Source organism: Sinohyriopsis cumingii, chromosome 5, assembly GCF_028554795.1.
Source record: "Sinohyriopsis cumingii isolate HCF-2022 chromosome 5, ASM2855479v2, whole genome shotgun sequence".
Classification (NCBI taxonomy): Eukaryota; Metazoa; Mollusca; class Bivalvia; order Unionida; family Unionidae; genus Sinohyriopsis; species Sinohyriopsis cumingii.
Genome location: NC_142965.1, coordinates 71335174 through 71358389, shown reverse-complemented (window position 1 = coordinate 71358389; position 23216 = coordinate 71335174). Strand labels below are relative to the sequence as shown.

At 36.3% G+C, this 23216-nt stretch overlaps 1 protein-coding gene across 1 annotated transcript; it reads right to left on the bottom strand.

Moving 5' to 3' along the window:
• Window positions 1–1067: 1067 nt before the first annotated feature.
• Window positions 1068–21774, bottom strand: LOC149799408 (ovochymase-like). Its single transcript, XM_089958750.1, has 11 exons — window positions 21627–21774; window positions 19192–19414; window positions 18799–18959; window positions 15037–15215; window positions 13476–13620; window positions 12899–13009; window positions 10859–11033; window positions 7795–7882; window positions 6490–6661; window positions 5648–5784; window positions 1068–1320 (listed from the first exon to the last, which is right to left on the bottom strand). The coding sequence occupies exons 1-11, from the start codon at window positions 21688–21690 to the stop codon at window positions 1147–1149; spliced, it is 1629 nt and encodes a 542-aa protein (XP_089814876.1). The 5' UTR covers window positions 21691–21774; the 3' UTR covers window positions 1068–1146.
• Between the last annotated feature and the right edge of the window lie 1442 nt (window positions 21775–23216).

Here is a 23216-nt window from a genome sequence, read left to right as displayed (position 1 = left end):
GTGTTCTTTTGTTGTGTCAGTTTGGAGTTATTTTAATGTTTATTCGAATTATTTGGATTCAAAAGAATTATTATTTTTTCCTGGACATATATTTGTGCTCATACAGAGTTATTGACCAAAGACATTTCTTTAAAAAATTTACGCGGATTTCCAACACTGGAGTGTTATTTCTCGTGTTTCTACAAGGAACTGTAGACTACAACACTTTACGTGATACAACATACGTCATCGCCTTCCATCTTGGATTCTTCGTCGTGGCTAGCACTTGAATTCATTAGAACATTTCATTATTAGGACTTCTAAAATTTTATTCTAGGATTGTTTTTTTATTTGAGTCTTAAAACATCAAGTTTTTCTTTGTTTAATTTTAACAGTATTTTTCCATTGAAATAAATAATTTGTTAAATTTTTCAAAGCTTGTTCTTTTCACTCCTTCTTCTGTTACTGTTTATTCTAGCCTAAACACGTAACATAAGATGTGATTGTTACATGAATTTGGATGAAAATGGCGGTTGTTGATAGGCCTTAAACAATATTTGAGATTGATAAACCGAGTTCAAAATTAGGTATTAATATCAGGAAATTTAAATATTATTACTTTAAATATTATTACTTTACACTTAGAAGTGTCGCTAATTGAAGGAAAACTCGTAATTTACAGTAGGGTGATCCGTTCAATAATAGCTCCTTAAGAAAGTTACAGAAAAGCTGTGAATGTGCAGAAAAGACCTTGACTCTAACATGAACATACTTTTTTAACATATGAAAATAAAATTTAATATCAATGTTTTCAAAAAAATAAAATTTCAAGTCATATATTTACAAGGATTCAATATTGAAAACGGATATTCTAACTTCCATCAAACTTGAGATAAAATCCCTCTGGGACTCATTTTCCATAATAGCTAGCACTTTGCACCTTTGCAAGAAATACGGCAGGGTTTTGTGCAATTTTGCTGATGTACTTTCAAAGAATAAGGCAAGGTTTTTAATCACCCTTCTTATCTTAAGATGTTTTCTTATTTAAAATATATAACTGAGGAAAATACAAAAAGTTACACAAGACGTACACAGTAGAGATTTTATTAATGTTGACTTTCTTCACTTCATTGATTGCATCAAAACTGGTTTCACTGCCTGTTCTGTTTAACGGTCTTGCCTTATATGCGTCTCAATCCAGCTCCGGTACTGAGACACGCGGGTGTACACGTTGGGATATCCTGCCTGCTGGCAGCCGCTGTAACCCCAGGAGGTGGCACCTGCCAAAAACCAACGGGGGTCAGTTGGTTGACGACACGATAGCGGGCCACCGGAGTCACCCTAGATGAAACAAATTACACTTTGATAAGTTGCAAAATAACTACAGTGAAACGCATCTAAAATGAGTCAAAATCTTAAAAGATCTGGCAAATGTACTTCTACCAATTTTAGATAATTTCCCGTTTAAAAAAAAAATAGTTTAATAGTTCAGAGAGTTCCGTTAGAAACTGGATCCTCTATATCATTGGGGAATCCTGTTAGGGACAATTGCTCGAAATACTACACGATAGAGCGATTAGCCCTAATAGGATTCCATAGATCATAGATGGTTTAGCTGTGTGTGAATGTTTGCAGGAAATAATTTAGCTTGACTGGTCCCCTGTTCTCATTTTTCGCTATGGTCCGGTAGCTTGTGGAGCTTATTTGCCTCATATAGTCTCTACACACATTTGTTTAAATATGAACATTCCAGCCTATTCCGATCATAACAAAGCACGTGTTAATCTAAAGTGTCTTCAAAGATTAACTCACATTAAACTTATTTCATTGGTCAAGCGGCATGCTTTTTGTGGGTTTCTTTTTTGTTTGGTTTGTTCTTTTTTGGGGAGAGGTTGAAAGTAAACAAACCAAGGTGTCTCAGGTCACATATTACATGTCAATGCACGCATCAATGTCTGCTTATTCATTGTGCACTGTCGCCGAAAATACCTACAATCACACCAATATGTACAATCACAACACCAATAGGTACAATCACACCAATACGCACAATCACACCAATATGCGCATTTTCTAAACACATGTACTTTGAATTAATACCAATAATGCCTAAATTCAAGTCAAGGATCAACACCAACATATTTGAGGGTAAACTACTCTGGGACTAGATTCGTTATAATTGTGACTTGATCCATATGGGCCGGGCACCAAGCTGAATTTGAACCTTAGGGCTAGAAGTCTTCAGAGTGCTCCGGCAAACGTACGCACACGGCTAACCGTGTATTATGGTATCTTCATAAATGATCGCTCGCTAAGTACATAAGCAGTCCTTCTAACGACTGGTAAACAAGTGGAGATACAGAAGGGTTGCTTCAAAAAGTAGGGGCAAATAGGGATATTTCATACAGAACAAAACATGAAATGTACGTAAATTATTGAAAAATTAAACATTTATTTGACTTGGTAAATTTGAACAAAGGCATGTTCTTACATATTAAATGTAAATCTTCCTGAACACTCATCTTTCGTTTTGACACACAATAAAGATACAGAGATGAAAATTACTGAGAGGCAAAATTGAAGCCTCGCAACATATGGTTATCAAAACAGCCATTCAAATATTTTGTGGACATGAAACTGGATGAAGAGACATAGTAGGTCCACTATGGAAAAAAAAGAACCTGACAAAAAAAGTAGAGAAATCAAGGGCCACTGGAAAGACAGCATAACGTATACATCAAGTATATGTAGCTGATTTCATTAATGCCGTGACAGGCCTATGGTGTGTGGTATCGGTACTTACGTCTATGTTTAAAGTTTTCATCGAATTTAGGGAGTATATGATTGATTATGGAGAATCGTTGATGGGAAGATATAAATCGCAACCCAATCAATTAACCAGTTAGTAGGTACTGGTGTCATACTGATCCGTACTCGCGGCACTTCATGACAGGATGGATTTTAACCATTTATTATGTACTGGCGTCATACTGAACCGTATTCACGGCACTTCATGGCAGTACAGTTTAGTTTCGTAAAATGGCCAATGATAAATATTAGGATTTCTTGGGATATTCTCACATATAAGTGCTTAGTAATCAGGCATAGAAATAATTATTTTACAATTTGGGGCTTGTTTTTGTACTGCGTGGCCTGAAATGACGATTTCGGCTTAGAATTACGATTAATAGAATCATACAAATGTGACATGAGAAAAAAAAATAGTGTGAAATGAGTTTTGTGAGATGGATGGTCCTTACTTGGATTAGAGAACAATTATTTGTGGTTGGTATTAGCTCCGGTTTACAACATTCTTCAGTGACAATGACTGTCATATTAAGGTCGGATCCTTCGTGATATAGAGAAATATTGTTTATGCTAACACTGTTGGTTACTTTATATGATAAAGTGTTTAAAATGTGTTTTTCAACTCGTAATATAGGCCGGTCATCATCGCTATATTTTGTTTTAGGATTTCCCCGTAAAATTCCTATAATTTTCTAGGCCCAATTCCCTATAAAATCCCAATAATTCTGGCAAAGAGTCTGCCATTTAAAACACACACTCAGATTATACCATTTGTTCGGAGATGCTTATATTCATAAGCGTCATTTTCACCTTTAACGCCATTGCGTGCCTTTAAGTGTTAAAGTTCGATGACGCAGCACCGTAAAGTGTGAGACAAACGTAAAAAAGTGGAGTGAATTAAATACTATATAATTTCATTGAATCTTTCTATTTATTATGGACAATTGATGCTAAAATTTTCTGAAGATGTTTAAGGCAATAAGACAGCTGTATAGGTAGACCGTCTTTTGTGTTTGTGGGGTATCGTCTCCAATAACTGAGCTCGTTACTACAGTTGACATCTTTTAGTCAACCATCACAACAAAGATTACAATGAACCAATACGTTTACAAGCTAGATGTGAACCATTTTGTAACATGCACTTTCAGATGAGGGCCTTGCCCAGCCGAGTAGGGAAAATAATAAACATTCTTTATATAATACATCAAAAAATTCACATCTTTAGAACTTTCACATTTTTCGTCAATTTTCACAAAAGAAATATGCTTGCCAACCTTGTTTCATTCACTGTGAACTTCTTAAGACCCCAACAATACTAGTTATATATATATATATATATATATATATATATATATATATATATATATATATATATATATATATGCAAATTCCAAGGCGGATTATCACCCTTTTTCTGATTCATTGCATGAATTATTCCAGGTCACTGAAATGAAAAGGACTTATGTTACGTTCGGATTCTGAAATTACACCAGTTAACTGGAGCAAATATTTGTATATTTATTTAGGTTGTGGGTTTTTTGCTTCAGAATAAATGGTCTTTGTAAACATATCAAGTTGCTACCCAATCAGATCAAATACTAATTGCCAAGTCTATGGGAATTATGTGTTCGTACTTGTATAAGTACCATTTCAATTGCCAAGTCAATGGGAATAATGTGTTCGTACTTGTATATGTGCCATTTCATTTTCCAAGTCTATGGCAATTATGTGTTCGTACTTTTATATGTGCCATTTCAATTTCCAAGTCTATGGGAATAATGTGTTCGTACTTGTATAAGTGCCATTTCAATTGCCAAGTCAATGGGAATAATGTGTTCGTAGTTGTACATGTGCAATTTCAATTTCGAAGTCTATGAGAATTATGTGTTCGTACTTGTATAAGTGCCATTTGAATTGCCAAGTCAATGGGAATAATGTGTTCGTACTTGTATATGTGCCATTTCAATTGCCAAATCTATGGGAATAATGTGTTCATACTTATATATGTGCCATTTCAATTTCCAAGTCTATGGGAATAATGTGTTCGTACTTGTATATGTGTCAGTGTTTCATCTATATTTATACGATAATTGGCGTGAATATAATTTTGCAAGTTGTTTACAGTTTACATTTTTGATACCAATAAAATGTCTATGATGAACCAAAAGGTCAAGCTTTGTTATTTGTTGGGTTTGTTTAAAGGTAAATATTTCTAATTATGTCTTTGCGGATACTTTTTATAGCTTTCCTAGTATGTAACATGGAAAACAATGAAAGGAAATCGACAAAACAAGAATTAAAACGTCAAGTTGCCGTAATTATGGCAGATTCGCTCTATAATCCGACATGGTAACAGAGCCATGTCTACTTTGCATTTAGAATCCGTTTACCTCATCCGACTGGTTCAGTGGCTATAGTTTCTAGATCAATGTTTAAAACTTCCTTAGAAATTATGTGCTTCCTAGTTACTATTACGAATATAAAACATATTCTATTTATTTATTGTAAATATTATGAAATGTGGTTATTATCTTTCTGGTCGCACATTATATTTTGGAGTTTAGAATCATTCGATGCCAGTAAAAACTCGGCCCACACCTGCAGAGCAGTGTCAGAAACCAAGCAGGATTCCGTGCTTTTCTTTTCACACTATCAGACAAACACACACGTGTGTATGCGTTTCTAAAAATATAAAATATAGCTATTTTAATTAAAATTCATTAATTTTCGGTTTTTGTCCTCAAAGTTGTGAGGACCACAAGCAGAGGTCTAAGTGTCCACCCCACTGAACATGCGCTCTTCCAGCAAGGCATTTTTGAACAGTTCTACTTCATAGTATATTCTAATTCAAAATACTTACATTGCAAGCGCCAATGTCGCCATTGCCCACACATATATGTGTATCCAAGATATAGTCGGCACTCCACATGTTCCGGCAAGAAGATCGGGGAGTCAGGTTCACCTTCAGCTCATTCAAAAGGTTCTCGTTTCCGGTTCCTTTAGGTAAAGATTGCTTACTTAAATTCCTACTTCTGTGAAAAAGTCAACTATCAGAAACTATGGAAAGTTAGCATAGAAAATCCTTTGCCCAGTTACATAACTAAGTGAATTACATGAATGACGCCAAACATTCGCTTCGGATCCAAGTTGTGTTGGGTTGGCTCCTTTGTTCCGATATATGCAAGAGCAAGTGGTTACCCATACAAGGTCAAACTGCACATACAAATTTGGTGGGCCAACCAAAGAAAAGTAAACGGTTATCTGTCGCTTTGGGGTTTTTTTCTCCACTTCATGAAGTGACTAAGCCAATATCTGAGCTGTCGAAGTAATTTGCATAAATTGTTACAACTTCTCTCACGATTAAGAAGTATAATACAGGTATAAGGTATAAAAGCCTTCAGTTTACACAAATTCGAAAGTCTAGTCAAACCTGCTAAGCTAGATTGTTTGTGTTTGGATGTAACATTGTCTTCATAGAAATAAAGATGAAGAAAAGGAAAGAGCAGAAACAAATTGCTTCAATCTGAATCTTACGCAAACGAGATTTGTCCTTATTTATCACACAAACATATTAAGGGTACTTTTAACTATATATGTAGGATTGTTATTAGTGTTTTCTTTCCATGCTCCCTTTAATGTGAAATTAAATCATAAGAAAATCCAACTTTTATTTAATGCGATTGAATGGAAATTACATGTCACCTTTCGTGTCTCCCCATCCGGATATCCAACATTCGTCGGTATTTGTGTCGAATTCCGTGTCCGTTTTTGGAATGCAGGCCGGAGACATTGAGCTCGAAAATGTCACTTTCTGATTCAGCTTCAGCAGGGCGATGTCATTAGGGTAGGGGGCACCAGATGAATAACTCTCATGCTGCATGAATGAAGATAATAATTTATCAGTAGCTTAAGTTAATACCTTCCTCAGTTTCGTGCCATTTTTCAACATACGAATATGACTATCTTTATCAACAGGTAATTCTAGGATTACATACTAAACAGCCATTCGTGCACTGACATTAAGCCCCCCTCTTTTATGAAAAAAAATATGTCTTAAACATATTTCTTCTTTCTTCTGCTTTGTTGATATGCAAGAATCAAGGGTTCTGCGTCATCGTCGTCGTCATCATCATTACCATTTTTTAAAGCAGAAGATGACCAAGGCATTACCACGGTACTGATCTGAATTGCCAGATCTCTCAGTTGCGATAGTTCAAGATTCACAGAGTGGAAACATGCTTTAACTGATAACGTGGCGGCATATACCAAAATCTAGGTGTGTTGAACTTGGTTCTTTAATTTTATTTTAAATCATGCGCAAACTAAAATACAGTTAGGTTAACGAGAAGAAAGCTATATACTGCATTAATTTTGCATATTGTATTCGACAGTCTTTCATGTTATTATCGCAGAATTTAAGCAGTGCCGGATTAAACCCTGTGGAGGCCCATAGGCAATCGGAATCTTGGGGCTCCCCTCGCGAATTATCTCCTAGTACTTTTTTAATTTTACCAACCAACAATTTTAATAAACCTTGTTTATTTCACAAAACAAATATTAACGAGTTAAGGCAATCGTTGTAAGTGTATTAAATTGTGACAACAAAAAAAATCAAAACTTCAGCATTTGGCACAGCTTCATGATCCGAACTTGAAGGGGTGGGATGGCTCTTTAACTACGTTACACGTGTTCACGCTTTCTTATCTTACCTCTCAATCATTTTTCGTTTAGTTTTTAGGTAATCCAATTATTTTGGATAATGCAGGTTTAATGTGTACCTACGTGACCTCAGAAACAAGATTCGTTGAAAAATCCCAAGTTTAACTCATCTTTGCTCAACGGTTTCCTTTTAGCGGACATCTACAATATACTGTTCATGTGAGTTCTGTCTTGTTACTTGCTGCAAACATTGCTGCCCATTCGAACAACAAAGGAGAGGCTAATTGCAAAATATGATTTACTATTTTATGCCCCAAATTATGTAGTTTTAAATATAGTATATCATACCGGAATAATTCTAGACACACTTAGCGCCAGTTCCCGGCCACTTGATGTACGTCTGTCGTGTTCTCCAAGAACCACTTTTGCGACTCCTCTGTAAATACAGGACGCAGGAAAAATATATGTTACTATTCATTCTTCTCTGAGTGTTGACATATTAATGACAGCAAGAAGAAGTAAAAGAGAAAGAGGATGTGGAAGAAGATGATGATGATGACAAATTGCCAGATATTCTAATATATTGCACAGATAATTTTTCAGGGAATACTATGTACTTAACGATTTTCGAAAGAAGTCAGTAAGTCTTTACACTCATACGACGTCTGTTTAAAGATTCTCTATTATTCTCTTAGTTCTAAAAATGAATGAACTGATCAAATATACCGCAAACGTCCAGCTGTATTTTTGTCTCTTCTTACCTGTCTAGTTGGGTCGGAGATGGTATTACAGCCTGTCAGAGCAACTTGAGTCAATCTGACCGATTAATTGCTTACTCAGAGGCTTCTTCAATTCCACAGCATTAGTGATAATGCCGTTAGCTCAAATCGATGGACCCTGCTTCTACCGAAACACCAGCCTCCTCAAGGTACAACTTCTCAAATTACAGGAGACTTAGTTCGGACAGAAACTTGCTACGGCTAATCTCCAGTATTCAGCTGCCACACTATATCCCACTCAGGGACAGCTGACACACTATATTCTACATACGGACAGCTGCCACACTATATCCCACTCACGGACAGCTACCACGCTATAACCCACTCACAAACAGCTGCCGCGCTATATTCCCCTCAGGGACAGAAAGGTGATGAGTATTCATGTTTGCTTGACCCAGTCACATTATCCTGACACCAGGCAGACAAGCCATAACACCTGACACCAGGCAAACCAGTCCTAACACTAACCTCTTAATGCTGGGCGTCAAGCGAGGCAGCTGTTAGTACCATTTTTTTTAATAAGTCTTTGGTATGACTCGGTCGGGGATCCAACGTACGACCTCCCGCATCCGAGGCGGACACTTTAACCACTAGGTCATATGAGCGGTTGATTAGCGCTGTTTGTTTCCTTTTTTTACACGGCAAGTAATTGTGAGGACGCACTCGTCACTGGTAAAACTATTTTACAGACTTGGCACTTGAAGTGCCAAATTAAGGATGTACCATGCCGGTCTCCTCTTTCCCTGCCTCTCCCTCACCCCAACCCCTCTACAGCACCCCCTCCCATGGAAAGTCACATGGACAAACGCATATATCTGTCCGATCAACTAAAAATTAAATAATTAATATATATATGCACAACAAAATTAGCAAAGATGCAGGTTAGAATCCTACCATCGGATCAGCCCTTTTCGGCAACCGTGGTGTGTCTTTGAGCAAGGCACTCCAAATGCCTCAGAAATAAATATTCTACTTGTATTTCTCTCTCTGTAAAAACCTCAATCAAAAGGTGCGCAATTATAACGACCTATTAGTTATTGATAAGTGACCAATAGAAGTGGAATAAGAGCCGACTTAAAAATAATGCAATGCACGAGCCTGAGATTTTGTTTCTGCCAATCACAACTGAGATCACTTTTGAAAGTTCGTTTTTGATTGGCTGATAACGAACACTAAACCTCAGACTTTTTTAATGATCTCCAGGCCAAACCGCGTATTCACAAAACTCACTGTGAGTGAGCAGGCACTAAAATTATTTTTTGATATATAAGAACGAGCAGACTGATTTGCACACAAAACATGCACATATTTTATATTAATCCGAATAATAATAATGAATGGTAAAGATGCTTCATTTCATAAAAGGTAGACATTTTCATACTTAGGAAACATGTAAAATTTAAAAGTTTATGGATAGAATTTAAAGTGTTTTGCACTGTAGCTTCTCTTCAACTATATAGAAGTTGAATGTATACATGTTATACTTTCAAAGAGTGACCAGCCGTGGCAATGCATTGGTCACTGATGTGGAACCTTCTAAAGAAGTGGAAGCTGTATTTTGACTTGAGAAACATCTTCCACGGTCCGCAACCTTAATCTTTCTCCCTTTCTCTAAATGACAGAGAGAAAAACTGCTCGTCGTCCTTTGATCCTATGAGGACGAGAGCGCTGGTCACTGTTAGGCCCATGCCCGACCCCCTCCCCCGCCCTAACATGAAAGCCTGTGCTGCTCTGTAAAGACACGTGCTTTATCGATATATGATTCTTAGTCTCACTTTTCCTCGCTAACAAAATCAAACCTCACAAGTCATTTCCACCAAATGAGGAAAAAGCCATATATTTAGTGATCTCTCGCAGAAGTGGATTTTTTACTTTGGGTACGCTTGCCAAGCAATTTCAGTCTCTCTCACACAGTCGATATCGCCTACTAATTGCCAATCCCCACAGTAGACAGTATTGATGACTCTCCTCAGAGCACTTATTGGTTATAATCAAAAGAAGTGAACTCCTGGGCATTTCCTTTTCTTCACAGACAGACTGACAAAGATAAAACAGATCCTGATGGTCCTCTTTGCAGCTATCGACGCGATGAGCATTGGCGACAACCAACTGTTCGCCAAGGATATACCTTAGATAAAGCTGGTGTTGGTTTAGAGAGAAAACCAAGGCAATTTCAAATTTTCTTAAGAATCAGACGGGGAGGAAGTCAGACCCTAATAATCAACTGTTCAAACATCCAAGCTGTGGAATGTAATTGAGACCCACTGGACAATATGGAGGGATACATGCAGTGAGCAGGGTAATGATGTGGTCAATGTAAAAAGTTCCATTCTGCTTGCTTTCCACTATAAACATACGGATAGAACGGCAAAACGACCAATTCGGCATATCATCTACTTATCTTTACACAAACTGGCAGTTGCAATGACCCGTTTGTTACCTGTGAGGGATCCGGCCATATAAGCTAAACCTAGATCAAGGCTGGGTGAAAATAGTATTTAACCGTGTCACCTTCGAAGTTTAGAGTGTTATACTGCCTCACGTCCCCATCTAGACAGTCACGCATATCCTTCTGATCTTACCTCCTATTCCACAGACACAGAGAGAGTGACAGGATTACATTCACCACTTACCCATCGACGCAGTGTGCGGCCGTGATGACCCACTGGTCACTAATGAGTGATCCACCACAGAAGTGAAAGTTGGAGCTGGTCTGAAGAGACACCTGCCATGGCCACGTGTGTTCCTTGGTCTCACTGCCTCCGACGATCCGTGAAGACGACACTTTGCCACATACATCATCCGGCACTTGTAAAAAGAAGGTGCAAAATATATGTTAGATGGGACAAGTTAATAGTAGTTGTCACAAGAAGGATATTGATTTCACAAATGCATCTGGATGTTATCAATGCATGTTTTTATTTTCCTTTTGTCAACTTAAACATACTTGCAAATGTTTATCGTTATTGATCAACAGCCTGCTATCAAGTTTAAGCGTCTGCGCGCAGCTGGTTCCATGTGTTAGGTGCTCGATCCGCGAGATCACACGTGAGACTAGAAAATTTGACTAAAGTAATAACTACAGCCTTTCACTTATGTTTAATAGGCCATTGGATAAAGCAATTAAAATAACTACTTATTTCGTAAACCGAGTGAAAAGAGATAAAGCCACCTCAACGTTCTACTCCACAGAGGATTATATTTTCAGTTACTAGGTGGTTTAAAATTATAGCTGGTATTTTAGGTTCTGATATTGAAAGCTGAAAGCTTATTTAACTTAAAGCACGAACAAAACCTTACACAAAGGAGGAAATACTCATGAACATGTTATTTTATGGTGTAATTCAGGTCTCAGGGTCACAATACAATATAGATGACAACCTAGATACATTTGATATGCCCGGTGTTCCAGCAACTACAAAGTTGATAATACTTCATCAACATCTTGCGAACCACAGTCGAGTCATCTCAAAGACTTATAAAAATGGTACCAGCAGCTGCATCACTTGGCGTTTAGCATTAACGGTTTAGTGTTAGGACTTAACGGTCTGGTGTAAGGATAATGTGACGGGGGGGGCGGGGGCATGATGCCACATGTCTGCGACATCATGACCCAATTTTTAAGACATCACTGTAAACTGCCACACTGCAGACATCGTAGCGATATGATTCAAATTGTTAAAGCTACGTTAAAAATATTACAAACTACCAACACATAAAAAATATGGTTTTATTAATGACAGCCAAAATGAAGTGGAAAAGGCCTCAAAAATAGAATTTGCGTAAGCAATTCTAATAATGCTCACAACATTTCGACGGTATGCACAGAAGATAAGGGGTTGACAAGTGACGACAACAACATGTACTTAGTACATGCTGAAGTTATGGCATCAAGGTCCAACAGAGGTTGGCGCGCGTGAATGTACCCCTAGGTAAGTGGTAATGTTAACAGAACAGCAAACAATATCTCTTAATAATTAAAAATTATTTTGTGTTCTTACTGTTGCTGTCGTCATCATTGTTGCTATTTTCTCTCTTTTATTTAAGATGATTTTTATCATCGTCGTCATCATCATCATCATCTGCAATTTCATGTTAACTCTTGCAGTCAGTCGTAACTAGACACGTGTGCATGCTACTGACTGATTGCTTTATAAAGAGATGTTCATCGTGTAGTTTAACGCTGTAAGTTTTATAGTCATTAGGAATACAAAATTATAGGACGCTTTTGCTGCTGAATTTACTGAATAATTAATTGACATTTCAAAAGTCGAGCTATGTCAGACACATTTCTATTACTAGAAATGAACAAAAATGACCGATAGAGAATATCAACTCCTGGTTCTTGGACAATCATTGAATCATCAAATAGATGTGTGCTTTATCAAAAATAACACTGTAGATAAGAACAGTTTTAAGCAATCAATGTCGCGATTTAAAAAACTGAACATATTTCGTATATGATATATTACTAGTATTACTTTATTTCACTGGCCGGAATACATACGTACCTTAAAAACAAACAATCAGTCTGCAGGGAACGGTTCATCTATGTTGTAAATAACGGTTCCTCTGTGTTGTAAATAATTAATACATTTTCAGGTATATCTAAGTTATTAACAAATATAGAGAATTGCACGAACAAATTACGGCTGGGCAGATAATCAACTTACACACGGGTTTGAAACAGCAAACACCCGAATCGCAGGGAAACTCATTATTTATTTCATCTCCAGCATCGCAAGAGCTCTGGCAGGTTCCACCTTTGCTGGCGCAAGTTACATCTGCAAAATGAAAGTGCACGTGCTCATATCATAGAAATCAGGATTGTACCAGAACAGGATGTGACATCATTTCCTAATCATTAAGTTTCTTCTCAAAATTACGGTATGCTGACTCTGTTCATTTTTTATTCTCAAAGTTTTCTTTCTTTATTTGCACCTGTTTTTTTATGACGCTGATGTTGTTTTGTATAAGTTATTGTCCTATGGACTAGTCCTACAATGTAAGACATATCACATGTTGGTTTTGTTTTAGTGCTAAACATAAATATAAGCGTCAATGTCTTGCATTTAGGACTATCCTATGGACAAGATATCAAAGCCTTCAAACTTTTTTAACTGAGCAAGAGAAAGAGTTCGAGCCCAAAGAACAAATGAAACAATGAATCTGAGATTCACTTTATTTTGTGTGAAGGAGTAGAAGAATGAAAGAGAGAACAAAAATAAAAATGATATAACAGGTTCTTACGCTGGAATGTTGCCCTGAAACCAGTTGCAACCACTGAGTTGTCGGTTGAGAAGACAACTCTAAAAGACCGTCCCTCAACACTGGATACAGAGGTTCCACAAAATCGGCCCAATAGGACAGCATTAGTACCGGAAGTCTCGTATATCTGAAACCAAAGATGGAAAGAATCAAAAGAAACAATATAATTTAATTACCTAATCAATGGAGATGAACTGCGAAGACGAGTCCGTTTAGTGAAATATTATGTTTAATGCTTCGCAACGCACAAAAAGCTGTAGTTGTCATGGTAATGATTCATTGCATTTTTGAGGCAGAATCACATCTTTGCATAATACTCAACACCACTGAAATTAGTTTTATTTCAATTACAATGCTGTCGGGCATTTCTGCGCACTAAAAATTTCCGTCTCCAATATTGAAGCAAAACGCATACCGAATTCGACCGATTGACCAAAATAAAATACAGCAATGCTTACCATTTGGAAAGAGGTAATTGTCATCAGAATATTCTGTTCAAAATAATATTAATTTTGCACACAGGGGATACACCCCACCCCCCGTGTTTTCCTGACTCGCGATATGTCGGCCTATTCTGCGCACAGCTTTGAAAAGATGTAATGTTTATCCATCGGGCTACAAAAATGAAATATTTTACGTTCGACTGTTTCTGTCAGCATTCAGTCGAGTAATTAGGTCAGGTTTATAGCTAGTTTTACAAAATTCAATGTAACAATGCCAATAAACGGCAAGATATATTAAGCAAACTAAACCGATCTTGTAAAAAAAGGTTAGTAAAGTTCAAAATTTTATATTTAAAAAAATAAGCTGTTATGTGGAAGAGAAACAACAACGAATAGGATGCAATGTGTTTACAATGTCTCGTTGATGGGGAAACATTACTAAAGAATTTAGAAACAGACTAAACGCCGGTGAATTTCTTAAGAATTTATGTTCTAGCGGTAAGTTGACACATTGGCAAGCAAACGGTTTTGTACATGTGGGACAACTTCTTGCATAATTGGAAACTTTGATTAAAATGCAGTATTGTTTTAAGGTATATTTTTCCATCTTTTATATAATGTATTTATTTGTATGATTCTAAATGATAAATAGTAAATCGAATTTTCTGGGTTACCAGCTCATGAAGGTCATAGAGTGGGTCTTGATGTTGACATTTAGAAATCACATTTTCATATGCATTTCGAGTCGAAATGCGAAATATTTTCGTACACTTTATGAATATCACTTTCCTTAATTAAAGTACGATCGTTCTTTCTTGATACAAAATGGATTTTTTTAACAAAAATAACACGTGATCCAATGTTTACAGAAATGATGTATCGTTGCGCAGAATTACCCGACGCGCAGAATTAGCCGACATGGTGGTATCTATAGTGATAAAAAATCGTATTAAGAATTAATTTCGGTTAGCCTTTTTAATGTTGGCACCCTGAATAAAAAAAATAATTAATCAAAACAATACTACACATGTTTAACAATCTCTTTCTTGTAAATGGAAATGTAGTCACTTTTCAAATCTACCTATGTTCTAAACTCTTACCGCAACATAATCGTATGTACATCCAGAAGCAGTTTCAACATTGAAGCTAGGAAACGTCATGTACATTAAGTTTCCGTCACCAGGGATGTTATATATACAGTTCAGGTTGTTACCGTAGTTACTGGGAAAGTTCGGAGACGTTATTTCCCCTGGAATCTGAGGAAATGTACCACCACATCCTACAAATGAGACAAATATCATCAGTTTTCGATAGACGAAATAAGTATAAATAGTATGAAATCTTTGACATTTAATTAAAAACAAGTAAATATAATGTTACATAATCATTCAAAAACATGGGTCCTTTATCACAAACCACTGTTACCGGGAAAAATTAGGCTGGTAAAATATTAATGAAACTATTTATTTATATAAAGCTTTAATTAAACCGTAAAAAAATACGTGAAAATACTATCTACTGATATTTGTAATACTTTTTTTAAACAGATAAAACGTCATTCAGATCAATGTCTTTGAGTTAGGCATTATTGATTCTCAAAGTAAATTGTGCAAAATTAACGTTTCTATCAATGAAATTGATGACAACAAGAATCAAGAAAGCATTATGAAAAGACTTGTAAATAATTTATTGACGGCTAGTTTTACAGTTACAACATTTCGCGTTTACGAACTTGCTGCGTTTTTACGGTCTTTAAATTTCGCGCCAGCCATTATATATAGGACATCTTTTGTTTATTGCTGGTTATTGTAAATTCATTTTTATGAAATGTTACCAAGTATTTTGTTTTCGAAGATTTATCATGAATGTAGTGAAAATAAATATATCGCGCAAATAACGAACTATACAGCATCGTCTCATTGATAGTGGGTGGAAACATAGATGTATAAGTGAATACATATATTTTGAGGTTTTTAGCAATATAATTTTCACACCAAACCGTTCAAGGAATATTACCAACATAAAAACACCACAAAAAACGGTAATCACAATATCAGTATGATTACATTACAAAATTCGTTATACATTAATGCAGTAAAACTGGTTGGTGCTAATCTGAATGCGAAAAATAAATAAATATTTACCAGCGCAGCACGACTCGGATGGTAGTATTTGACCCCAAAAATCCATATTCACTAGTCACCCATGCTGGTGAGACAACTTTTATGAAACGACGAGCTGAGTAAGCAAGCAATACTAGTGTTAAGACCAACACATGCAAAATTATCGTGTTGTAAGAGGTAAATGAAATAACATTTCAAGGAAAGAAAAATATATACCATAACTCTAATGGAGAAATGATTTAAAATAAAGAGTCCATGCTTAATTATCAGGCTAGGTCCATTGGAATGGTAAATGCTATTCCAATTACAAATATCCAAATTGCAGGCCATTGGTATCACGCTCCTGTTATGACGCTCACTTATTCATTAATAAGTTGGCAAAATAATAGTGCATTTAGCACGATTCAAAAATTTATAGATTCATGAAAGACGAATTATTTTTTTAACAAAACAGCTCTAAAGACAAATAGGTTTGTGCATAGCTTTATGTTAGTTTCTTACAATTGCCAACTGTTAAAGTGTGTTACGATTTACCATTTTCTACCATCAGTTTTTCTCTGTTGTATTTGATATTTTACAACCAAATGTATCTCCAGCACGCGTTACCTTGAGCAAACATTGACTATACATTTACAACATCTATTGTTCATTGTTCCATTTTTTTTACAAATCTTAATATATATCACTACTTAATTTCAAACATGTGTTCCCAGAAAACTGTATCTTTAAAATCCGTATATTTGCACACTGTGAAAGGTGTCCTGAATTTTATTTCCTCTTTGTGATGTAAGAAATCTTCGCCAACCAACTGATTTTGGTTAATTCTCTGGTAATGAAAAAGTTTTGCATCGCATGTATTATTCAGCTTTTTTGAGATGTAGTTGGAATTAACTTGATTTTTTTAAAGCCTCCTACTTCATTTCTTCCGTAACATATTTTATCATGAGTGGATATTGACTACATTGTAGTTGCTTTATTAAATTTTTCATGTTTAACATTTTCTTTTTTTTTCTTCAACTATTTATAATGCCCTTTCTTTCTCCCCAGTGGGTTTGTGATCAGTTCAAATTCGCACATATGATCGTAAAAATAGCCTCTACACCCTACGCCTTCAAACAGTCCAGCTTGTAAAGAATTGGTTCAACTAAAATTAAATACCCGATATTAGGTATTTCTTCTTAAAATTTAGGATGGTAACCCATTTCCAGACAAATCTGTTTTGTGATATTACAACAGCTTTACCAATTTTGAATGTACATGTTCCAATGTTTCTGTTTTCAAATAGTGTAATAGAATAAGCCATACTTCTGATCAGTTTTCCTCTTTGATCGCTTGAACTGGAATTATGTATATTGTTGTATGGTGAGTGTTCCTGCATCCACGAATTAGCTTTTGGTTAAAAACATGAAACAATTTCCTGGTTTCATCTTCACTGAAACACTTCTGTTTTCATATCTTTGGACTTTTATTAAACACCATCTTTCTTTTTGTTCATTACGCATACCAAGAGTAATTAAAAAATCACACACACACACAGAGATATATATATATATATATATATATATATATATATATATATATATATATATATATATATATATATATATATATATATCGTATTTTATTTATTTATATGCTTATATGTTAACTGTGTCAACCTGCCATTGGTTATCTTTATGAATAATATAGACCCTCATTCAGTGTAGTTTTTATTCTTTTGCAATTTGTATTTTGTTCCCATAATTGATCTATTTTTAAAAAATAAGAATCTGGATTTTCATAATCGAAGTAAAAATTCTCGAACAGTGTTTTTTATATTAAAAGCAATCAAAACGTCTTGAGAATAATTTTTCCCTAATAAACTGTTTTTTTAATGCCAGCTGGACATCCATCTATTGCAAGTACTTTGCTCTTAGTAGTTTGCAACGTTTCTTCAATCCTTTTAAACGATGTGAATGATTTCAGATTTATGTAAAATTTTGACATTTATATCTCTGGCAGCTACATCATTTTCATAAATGGAATTAACATGTGATATATTAAATCGAAATGTCCACTATACATTCTTTCTCTGTATTGGTCAGATCATTGTAAACTGGCCTTAGAAAGTTTATGATATCTTCAAGTTCTTGCTTAAGCTTGGCTGAATTAAAATGGGTGTATTGACCAGCAACAAAATGGGCAGTTTATTCCTTCTTCGTTTTGTATGGTTTCAATAACCATGCTTACAGAGCCGATGCTGATTATTTCAATGTTATTGAAATCTACCTGCTATTCTGCAACGTTGTTACAAAAAAACTGGAGTACATCTTTTTGATGTTTGAAATCAATATAATAGCACTTTTATCCTCTTTAATGACATTCTTCAACACGATTAACTCTGACAAATTTGTCATCTCTTTCCAAACTTGTAAACAAATAGGCATATTTTTAAATACCGACATTGCTGCTTTCGTGTTAAACTCGTGTAAACGATTTACATCACGTCTCAAAATTTTTGTATTGTTATTGTAGCGTTATTGTATCTCCCCTTGCTACCCCTAAAATTAGTTGACTGTTATTTCGCTAGTGTGCTATAAATTTTAAATGTTTGTATTTTAGTATTCTCGTATAAAATGGGTTAGTGTGAAAACAATATGCTTCATCAGATTGTATCTACTAGATTATACAATGTAGATAAAGCAGGATCAATTTCTTTCGAAGTTATAAAAGCATCGAAACAATCAAGCAACAACCCACCTGTAGATCCAGGCGTAGTTGCTGGGGCAGGGGTGGTTCCTGGTGCGTCGCCCCAAGTGGCGTAGAATCCTTTGTGGGTTATGGAACCATCAGTGGTGAGCACAATCCTCATGGTGCCAGAAGAAGCAGTAATGGTGAATGGGGACAGATTGCCACAGTACCTGAAAGGAATAGTATGTATGTATGTATGTACGTATGTATGTCGGGGCAATTATTACATAATATGGAATATATGTACCCCTTGTGAGTATCTCTCTCTCTCACACAAACATACACACACACACACACTCTCTCTCACATACACACAAACACTCACACTCAAATACACACATACTCTTTTCTCTCTCTCTCTCTCTCTCTCTCTCTCTCACACACACACACACAATGACTTACTCATTTATCAATGAGTTCCCATTGTATATTTTTACACTATCGTATGGACAATAGTTATTGCCCACGTATGATCCTTCGATTTCGAAATTGGTGAATGTCAGGGAAATGGAGGCACCGGTCTGGATGACCCACTCACACGCAAGGTTGTTGCCATAGTGAGCAGGGTAGTTTGGGGAGGTCAAAATCCCGGATGTTGATGTAAATGTTCCGCCGCAGGTATTGTCTGCAAAATGATAATAATACATGTTCATGCGGTAATGAAATGTTCAGAACGGTATATGCATCCTGTTCACGCAAAAATTCTAGATTTTTTTTTAACCTTCCTATACAACTTCGGTCTTTGAATACTCTTTAGAGTAAGATTACAGTCAATACATTTTAAATAGCTGGATCATAAATGTATATATGTTTAAATTTTGTTTAAAATCCTGCCCATATGCAGTTTACAGTCGAAATGATTCGAACAGTAATGCCAGACGCATTCAAGATAATGAAGCACGGGTAATCATTTAAGATCCAGTCACAAGATTTGGGCCGGTTAGGCGTTTGAACTAAAGTCTTTAAACACCTGGTAAACACAGGAGTTCGTATGGTTGCTTAAAATTGACCTGTCATACATGTACTATATAATAACTACAAGGGAGGACACTTCTCTCCTTACTCGAGCGATCTATTTAAGAATAAACGCTGGTATTTGAACCTAAGCTTTGCGTAGCTTACTAAATTTGGTACCGATATTTAGCTCAGGCATTCGACTGTGTAACCCTATCAAAAGTTTTACTTAATATCATACCTTTAAAGAATGCCAACTCATTTTCCCACGGTACCGTTCGACATGGTGCTGATCGCGCCCGCTTAATATGCAAGAACAACGCCCTGAATAGAATACTACCTTCTCATTGGCCAACTGAAAATAAGTATAAATAAATAAAGGACGTCATTTTCTTTTAACCAATGAGAGAATAGTATTCCATTCAGCGCTTTGTTCTTTGTCCCTGTGCTGGTAAATAGATGTCCACTGTATGTCTGCTCTTCGATATTTTGACTGTATCATACATCTGATTGTCCGAACCATCTAGAATTAATTTGTAACGACTCATAACTAAGCGATACTCTGTCGCATGCTAGAGAGTTCAAGTAGCTTTTTTTTGTTTCGCGTATAACTCGTAATCCAAGAGTCGCAGGTTCTATTCTCACCCTGGCCCTTCCTAGTCGGCTGCATGATGTCTCCTTGGAAAGGCAAACGCGCCAATAAAATAAAAAAAAACATGCCAAATGTGCGGTTAAAATAAATAAAACTAAATTTTATATAAATAAATAAAACGAAATTTTATATAAATAAATAAAACTAAGTTCAACTCTTGCATTCTACAGAATCGGCGTTAAGGAAAAGTATTTAATTTTAGACTGGTGTCATGCCTTCAGCAATTCTTTGTACTCATTACATAAAACTATTTAACGTGTTTCTTTTTTATTTCCGCTAATAATAAGCATGGTTAACTAGGTACAATACGGACACCTTATCCTTCTATATCAAATGCAAGGTATTACGAGAAAAATCAATAATGTTAACGTCATTCAAACTTTGAGCAATACGATTACAAAATTCACGAGAGACAGACAGACAGATATACAGAGATTGAGATTCTGCTGACTCATGCTCCCATAGACAGCCATCACACGAGATGATGGATTCCGTTTATAGTGTTGATTCTTACTGAAATAACCATTCCTCAGTTTTCTAAGTCTTGAATTTCCGGGTATACACATTTCCATATAGTCTCGCTTTGTGCATTAGTGAACTCCCCTTCTATGACTGGCAAGTTTCATCGGGTGGTCTTGTTTCGCATACCTCAATGCAACTTTAATGTGACCTCCGAGTCCTTAAAATCATGTATGGTATACACGGAAATTCATGTGAATTATAGTTATTTGGTTCAACACGACGGAAAAAGAGAAAGTGTTTGAAGTTGGCAACTAGCTAAAATGATGGATTTCTCCTTCATGCTCATTCCCCGCTCCTCTACAGTGGCATTGTGGTTAGAGTGTCCGCCTCTGATGCGGGAGGTCGCTGGTTCGAACCCCGGCCTAGTCATACACAAGGCATTGAAATTGTACTAGCAGCTGCCTCGCTATGCGCTCAGTATTAAGAGGTTGGTCGGCCTGGTGTCAGGATAATGTGACTGGGTGGGACATCATGCTACAAGTCTGCGGCACGATGCCCAAGTGCTGGACCTCACTATAAACTGCCACACTGCAGGCATCGTAGCGATATGACCGATTTTTTTTTTAAAGCAACGTTAAAAATCCAAATAGCACACACACACACACACACACACACACACACACATGCGCATGATGTCACAATCTAATGCTGCTTCAAAATATAATGCTGCTTCAAATTTCATGTTCTAAAAATATTAGAATATACTCACAAACAGTCGCGGCTGATGTGACGGCCACAACCAAAGCGAAAATGACGAGTAATGGCTGCATCATGTTGTCCGTTGGATTCCAAACAGCAGTGACGAGGAACGGGCTCACGACTTATTTATACAGTTACGTATGTTAAGACACTGCACATTTTCGTCCATTCCTTGGTGACCATATTTTATTATGCTATAAATTTTATAATACTTTAAAAGTTCTTAGAGTCATGAGAAAATATCAAGTGTTACATTTTATGGGACACTTTAAGTTATATGATACAGGGCATTCGTGTGCGTAATGTATGTCCCCCGTTCGTATTTGGGTCTTTCACCTCCTACAGTTAACTCTGGTTTAGAATTTGGGAATATGAGTAGTAGAGTACCGGTTTACCGTGTGTGTGTGTGTGTGTGTGTGTGTGCGTGCGTGTGTGTGATTTGGATTTGTAACGTACCTTTTAAAAAAAATACAGTCATATCGCTATAATGTCTGTAGTGTGACAGTTTATAGCGATGTCTAGCACTGAGATCTCATGCCGCATACATGTAGCAACATGTCCCACCCAGTCACATTATCCTGACTCCAGGCCGACCAGTCCTAACAATAACCCCTTAATGCTGAGCACCTAGCGAGGCAGCTGTTAGTACCATTTTTATAAGTCTTTGGTATGACTCTGCCTGGGTTGGAACCCGCGACCAACCGCAACCGAGGCGGACGCTCTAACCACTTAGGCCAGGAGCGGTCCGGGTCCCATGGTATGTATCCTGGTAGTTTTTCACGTACCGGTACTTCGGTAGTTTCCGTCGGTACGAAATGTAAGGAAATTCATGAGTAATCTTGTTAGGAATTTAATGCTATTAATATCATATTTTCGCTTAACATGTGAAAATAATTCAAGAAATTATCCTTTTTTTTGTTGTTACAAAACAGTTTCATTTGTCACAAATTAATTTTGAATATTACAAATATAATTGTATTCATCATCTCTTAATCAGGGGCCCCAAGTGGCCGAGTGGTCTAAAGTGCTCTCCGTTACGGATCACTGCCACTCACCTCTGTCTGCGTGGGTTCGAGTTTAGGATTCGGCCAATGTGGGTATGTGAGAAAGCTTGCCAGTAGCTTCTCGTGGGTTGGTGGTTCTTCCCGGGGTTCTTCCTCCACCATTAATAGTGGCCGCCATGTATAACCTATCGTGTGCTGAAAAATGGCGTTAATATCGTGTGCTGAAAAATGGCGTTAAACCCCACAACAACAACATCTCTTAATCAATTGTTGACACTTGTCACGTGTGCCATATGGTGGCCAGATGGGATTTGTGAATTATATTTGGTTAAGATCCAAATTTTTGAAAAGATTTGGAATTAAAAAACAACATAAAGGTAATCTTTTAGTTATTTACTTCTGTATGTTAATCTATTAAGAACATGCATTTGTAAGACCAAGAATTTATTCAAAGATTGTGTATGTTAATGTATTAAGAGCATGCATTTGTAAGACCTAGAATTATTCAAAGATTCCGTATGTTAATGTATTAAGAACATGCATTTGTAAGACCGAGAACTATTCAACGATTCTGTATGTTAATGTATTAAGAACAT